The sequence below is a fragment of the Arachis hypogaea genome, chromosome 7, assembly GCF_003086295.3.
Source record: "Arachis hypogaea cultivar Tifrunner chromosome 7, arahy.Tifrunner.gnm2.J5K5, whole genome shotgun sequence".
NCBI lineage: Eukaryota > Viridiplantae > Streptophyta > Magnoliopsida > Fabales > Fabaceae > Arachis > Arachis hypogaea.
Window position 1 is genome coordinate 6,892,077 of NC_092042.1, and position 6,898 is coordinate 6,898,974.

A 6,898-nucleotide genomic window follows, 5' to 3' on the forward strand; every position below is an offset into this window, starting at 1 on the left:
AAAATTAAAACTGAATTTATGTATTCTGTTGGGCTGAATTTGTGGACCATAAAACTTCTTTATTATTGTCTAATATAAAAGAGTAGTATAATACAACTTCTCAAAATAAATCACTTTCATGTGGCCCGAAAACCACGTTGTAGAAAATAATAATAATAATAATAATAATAATAATAATAATAATAATAATAATAATAATAATAATAATGACAATATAAGCAGACGGTGGTGGCTGCATGTGGAAGTCCTGGTCAAATTTTCAAGGGGGAAAAATCAGCCACCAAAGTGGGTTCAATCATCACTAGAATAGTTAAGGCAATTCATCAACGCAACCAATTAAGAGTGAAAGTAGACAACATTTTCATGTCTTATTATATTTTTTTTAATTTTAATCAATATCAGAACTTTAATAATAAGAATCGATTAAAGTATCACAACCAATTATCTCATATGAAATTAATATTTAAAAATTATTAAATAATTTAATTTAATTAAATTATCCTATAATAAATTTTAATTTTTTAACAATATATTAATTTTACATAAAAATAATTACACGAAAATTTTTTTAATAAATTGATTTGGTTTGAGAGAAAGTTATAATTTTTAAAAATATCTTGTATCTTCACATGCTTAATTTGTATTATGAACTAATATATAAAAAAATATTTGAGTAAATAATATGTAAATACTCCTATAAATATTAAAAAATATTTAAAAGCATATTTTAAAATATAGATAATTGGAGTTAATCTTACCTACACTTTGTATATTTCCGAGAAAAAAGGAACCAAGAGAGAAGTTAGCTATGATGTGGACTAAAAGCTGAGATCAAACAGGGAAAAAAAGTGGCATAAGGTTGGTAATTAAAATATTCAAAATTAAAAAAAAATTATTCTTTATTTTATATGGTTAATTCTAATATTTAAGCACTATATATACCACCCTATCCCCAAACTTTAATATTCACAGAGCAACTAAACACACTACAGAGACTAGAAGAAGAGGCATATACAAAAAGAGAGTTATTAAGTTTTGAGTTCTGAGTTTTGTGAGATGGAAGACTTCCCAGTGATCAATTTTGAGAAGCTGAATGGTGAGGAGAGAAAAGCCACCATGGAGAAAATCAAGGATGCTTGTGAGAATTGGGGATTCTTTGAGGTATTACATATTATAAAATTAACCACATTCATTTCTAGATCATTATGTATGTTACTACTACTTGATGTGATTTTGTTGATATGTTTGTAGTTGGTGAATCATGGAATACCCCATGATATGATGGACACTGTGGAGAGATTGACCAAAGAACACTACAGAAAATGTATGGAACAGAGGTTTAAGGAAGCTGTTGCAAGCAAAGGCCTTGAAGCTGTTCAATCTGAGGTGAAAGACATGGATTGGGAGAGCACTTTTCACTTGAAACACCTCCCTCAATCAAATATTTTTGATATCCCTGATCTCTCTGATGATTACAGGTTACTCTACTCAACACAAACTTTTCTTTTTTCCTTTTTCTCTCTCATCAATTTCTTCATTTGTAAAGCCACCTTTAATCTCCTTTAAGGTTCAAATTAAATAAATAGTAATACTACATGTACAAGTGAAGGAGATTAATGTAATTTTCTTTCATAATTGTTTTTAAAATGAGATTATTATGTGGTAGAAACTCAACTGCAGTCGATTTTACATAAAGTTGATAACTAAAAGCTGTTAGATGATTTGACTGATTTGATTAAATTTTCATCTAATGGCTCTCAGTTATCAACTTCACGTAAAGTTGACTGCATTTGAATTTTTACCTAATTATATACATTGCATGACATGTTGCACCCAATGAAATTGAAGCTAAATTACTTGGGGCTAATAATGGTGCAGGAAGGTGATGAAGGAATTTGCTTTGAAGTTGGAGAAACTAGCAGAGGAATTGTTGGACTTGTTGTGTGAGAATCTTGGATTAGAGAAAGGGTACCTCAAGAAGACCTTCTATGGATCAAGTGGACTACCCACTTTTGGCACCAAGGTTGCTAACTACCCTCCATGTCCTAAACCTGACCTTGTTAAGGGTCTTAGGGCCCACACCGACGCTGGCGGCATCATCCTCCTCTTCCAAGATGACAAGGTCAGCGGCCTCCAGCTTCTCAAGGACGGAAACTGGATTGATGTGCCGCCGATGCGCCATTCCATTGTCGTCAATCTTGGTGACCAACTTGAGGTAACTTTCTTTTTTTTATTAGAATTTCGCTTGGAGCTAATGGAGTATTTGTACAATATGTATAAAAGACTATTTATCTGGCCCAATATAAGTTAAAAAATGAACATCTAGAATAAAATTCTACTAATTTTTCAAACACAATACACTCATACTATTCAGAATAACCATCCGGATATCAGGATAATAAACATCTAATATCTTATTAAATCGAACATCCTTATATCCCTATTGTACACATTATACAAATATTTTATTGGCTTCCTATACTTCCTTTTTTTACTATGCCTAATTATGTCCTTTTTTTTCTTGGGGAATAAGAATGAATTCTAGATCTTTCCCTCGTAGCAGTTTTGATACAATATCACTAAATTACTTTTTTAAAAAATTTAAATAAATTAAAAAATACATATAAATGGTTATATTTTTAACATAGTTTTTCTATTTAAAATAAAAAAGATTATGTCGAATTAGTATAGAAAACATAATAAATCCACAAAATATTTATCCATTTTGTGTGATTCATATCAATTATATCAAAGAATAATAATGTGTGCATTATTGGGTAAAAAACAGGTAATCACAAATGGAAAGTACAAGAGTGTGGAGCACCGTGTGATTGCACAAACAGATGGGACCAGAATGTCCATAGCCTCATTCTACAACCCTGGCAGTGATGCTGTCATCTACCCTGCCCCAGAATTGTTGGAGAGAGAGGAAGAGGACAAGAAACACATGTACCCTAAGTTTGTGTTTGAAGACTACATGAAACTCTATGCTAGACTCAAGTTCCATGCTAAGGAGCCAAGATTTGAAGCTTTCAAAGCATCTAATAATGTCAATCTGGGTCCAATTGCCACTGCTTAATTATTAAATAATACTTATCTTTATTTTATTATTGTTGTTACTATAAGTAGAAAGATGTTTGATTTGCTTCATGAGTGGATCCGAAGTGAACAAATATGAATAGCTCATATATATATATATATATATATATATATATATATATATATAGTAGGCAAATGCATGTGTTTAGATCTTAAGGAATATAATAATGTACTGTATGTTTGCTATATATATATAGTGGTTGAGGTGTTACCATGTACTATATATGTGGGTTATTTCACAATAAAAAATTAGGTTTGATTATTGGATTGTCCTAGAATTTTATTAAATTTATAATTAGATTTTTATATTTTTTTAGATAAATATTGTTATATTATTTTTAATTTTATAATTAGATTTTTATCAATATAAAAAATATTAGAATTAACAGAATATTTTTTTATAAATTAAAAGTAGTTACAATTAAAAATTTAATTAAATATTTAATTACATATTTTTTAAGAAAAATATTTTATTAATTTTAATATTTTTAATAAAAATAATCTAATTACAAAATTAAAAATTATGTAAAGAGCCAATTAAAAAAAATAATAAAAATCTAGTTATAAATTTAATAAAAAAATTTACAGAATAATTAAACTTAAAAAAATATTATAATGCATTTAATTTGTATTTGTATTTTTTATTTTTAAATTTTTTTAAAAAATTAAAAAACAGTAAAAACAATAAAACACATCTATACTTACTTGTTTTTGGCAGAAATATTTATTGAATAATTTGATGGATTGCACACAAAAATGAGCTATTTTCTCGCTCCTCATTTATTATCGTTGTTTAATTTCTTTGGCTCTATCTGCTAGCTATTACTATTCTTCTCTTTAACTGGCTTTATATAAAGGCAATAAACTTGTTGGCCAAGTTGGGTTTTGGACCACTAATGATTATGACGTTAAATAATAATGGACACGAGGTTGTTAATGCGTTGATGAATTTTCAAAATGGTATATGTTCTTATTAGGCTGGAAAATTGTTCATCTTAGGTGTAAACAATTTGACTATATCTTTTGAAGATTATTAAATTTTTGTTTTATTAACTAACATGTTTTGCATAGTTTTGACATGTTAACAATATGGTTAGCATGCGTGCATCAAGTGAGATTACCACAAAAAAAAAAAAGTATCTCTATTGAGAGTGCATGCAAATCAACTCTCGCTACAATAACTTGTGATGCTTGGGATAAATTAGACCGGATAAACTAATTGATAAGGATATATATATACTATATAGAATCAAAGTAAAGAGAAGCAATAAACATGTATAAGAGATAGTAGAACGGTGAAATGTGAGTGATAAGTGTATATAATATTAGTGAATAGTAATGTAGTGCCCTTCTTAGTTATTCTGATCTGTTAGCTTTGTTTTGGCTTATGGAAAGGAACGAGTTTTTTTTTTAATTAAAAAAAAGAAAAAAAATAGTAGGAGTTTTTTTTTATTATAAAAAATTTTCAGTAACTTTTGTATACTAGATTAAGAGATAATAGTTTAGTTAATACTTAAATTTTTTAGATCAGCCACTGTCACTTCTTTCATTAAGTGTTACTAAAATTAAGAGTTCACAGTTTTAAGTAATTTTAGCTTTTCTTTTTTTTTTTGGACATAAGTTGATTATTTAATATTCTAATTTGATTGAAATAATATTTTGTTTCCAATTCTTTAAAATAAATGAATAGGTAAATTTTTATTATTATTATATACGATATCTCTCAACTTACAGATAAAGTTAGTTAATCCAACATGAACTATCTTAACCTACCAATAAATCTACTTAATAATAAGATGGTGCGATGATGACAAACTCTTTAATATATATATGACTTATCAACTTGGCCCATCAAAAAATTACTATAAACTTTATATATTTTGATACTTTTAATAAGTTAAAATAATATTAAGCTATTTGGGAAATTTATAAAAAAAATTAATTAATAAATATAATAGAATATTACCTGTATAATCTTAGAAAAGGGCATACCAAGTATTTTTATATTAAGTTCAACAACAACAATAATAATAACAACTGCACAATAATAAGGCATAAAATACAGTGTGAATAATAAAAAGAAAATCAAGCCGACATGAAAAAAAAACTAATATATACATCTGATTCCACGAAATTCATGATCACATATCATAATCATAATTATATACATATATATATATCCACTATGTTATCTCTTTAGACACAGGAGCTTATCATCCTTATAAGCATTCAACTTCAAAAGTTGAGATCCCACACTTTTTATGGGATATTTTTAAAGCTGAAAGCGAGTATTATTATTATTAGAATGAGCATATTGAATTATTTTTCAATTGGTTAATATTAATTAATATTTTATTATGAAATATTTTTAAAATTTTTTATTTTTAGAGAATTTGAGATTTAAGTTAAAATGTAGAATTTAGAATTAAGATTAAGTTTAGAATTTTAAATTTTAAATTTAGAATAAAAAATAAATTAAGAAACATTATTGATTGATATGGATTAAAAAATTAACTTTTTAATTGAATTATTATTATTATTATTATTATTATTATTATTATTATTATTATTATATATTGAGGCCTTGAGGGAGATAAGTAACGTGGAGATAGCTAAGATCATATACTATATTTGCTTATATAATCATAACATTTGTCATAAATTGTCTCAACAAAGATAGACATAGAAATGACATTATATTCGAGAGAATGATGCTCAACCTCACATAACTAGAAATGAATAGTTTATATAAGTGTACTCATCACTCTTGCTGTGGGAATGCAATTTTCCGCAATTTAAAAGAGAAATGGTGAGGTAGAAGAAAACATATTGAAGGAGTACATGGTCAAATTAATTTTTAAAATATTATTTGTTTTTTAAATTGGTTTTTAAAAAATATTTTTAATTAAATTTATTTTTTAAAGATTTTAAATTAGTAATATTAGTCGGCAACAACACATTATCTCTTTAGTATTCATCTTGAGTGCCCTCAACGTGAATTGACTGTCGCATCTTCCCTCAACTTTTCTCTCTATCGCACCGTTCTCTTCCGCATCCAATTGTGTTCGCTCCAACGCGGGCAGCTTTCCGAGCAGCACCTCTCTCCACGCGCACTGTGTCACCTTTTCCCTCTACATCCAATTCTGATAGCCGCGATGAGCAATGTCAATAGCAGCTGTTCGGTAGGTCGGGTACCGGACAGTTCGGGTTGGTATCCTGGTTGATGAAGTGGGGGTCTTGCCTAGTCGTGAGCTCTCGGGCTGGCGAAGACAATGTTCCGAGTACTTCGTGCAAGGAGTGGGGGGTGTCACCTGCAAAGACACTCCAACGCCCTAGTCAATAGAGTGTGCAGGCGAAAAAGGGTGAGTGATAGGTGACGTACCTTGGGGGAAAGGTATGTCCCTCCCCATTTATACCGTGTCAGAGGTGGGCCCTGTAAGGACAGGCCCACCTCCTTTGAGGCCTCCCTTGCACAGCTGTAGAGCAGCTGTTAGGGACGCGTGTCTGGGTCGGCGATCGAGGCGTCCCGCTCCCAACCGTTCGGGTCGGGTGGTGTCCGAGTCGGGCCGGCCCATATTTAGTTTGGGCCAGGCCATAACAGTGCCCCCGACGCGCCAGCAACGACCGTAGGGATCGTTGGTGGCGTGTCATCTCTTCTTTTGTGCGTTGTCGCCAGGTCGATCGTCCGTAGGGTAGACGTGCCTCTTGCGCGCGTCTGTTCATTGCTGGAATAGCTGTTTGTCGCCTCGTTTCTCGCGCGAATCATTAAATGTTCATTATGGGCTGAAAAAATCCTGTA

The 6,898-nt window shown here is 30.1% G+C and overlaps 1 protein-coding gene across 1 annotated transcript; it reads left to right on the forward strand.

The window, feature by feature from the left end:
- Positions 1-724: 724 nt before the first annotated feature.
- LOC112702266 (1-aminocyclopropane-1-carboxylate oxidase) lies at positions 725-3,361 on the forward strand. Its single transcript, XM_025753234.2, has 4 exons — positions 725-1,161; positions 1,252-1,478; positions 1,879-2,215; positions 2,789-3,361. Exons 1-4 carry the CDS (start codon positions 1,057-1,059, stop codon positions 3,077-3,079), a joined length of 960 nt encoding a protein of 319 aa, XP_025609019.1. The 5' UTR covers positions 725-1,056; the 3' UTR covers positions 3,080-3,361.
- The last annotated feature ends 3,537 nt before the right edge of the window (positions 3,362-6,898 follow it).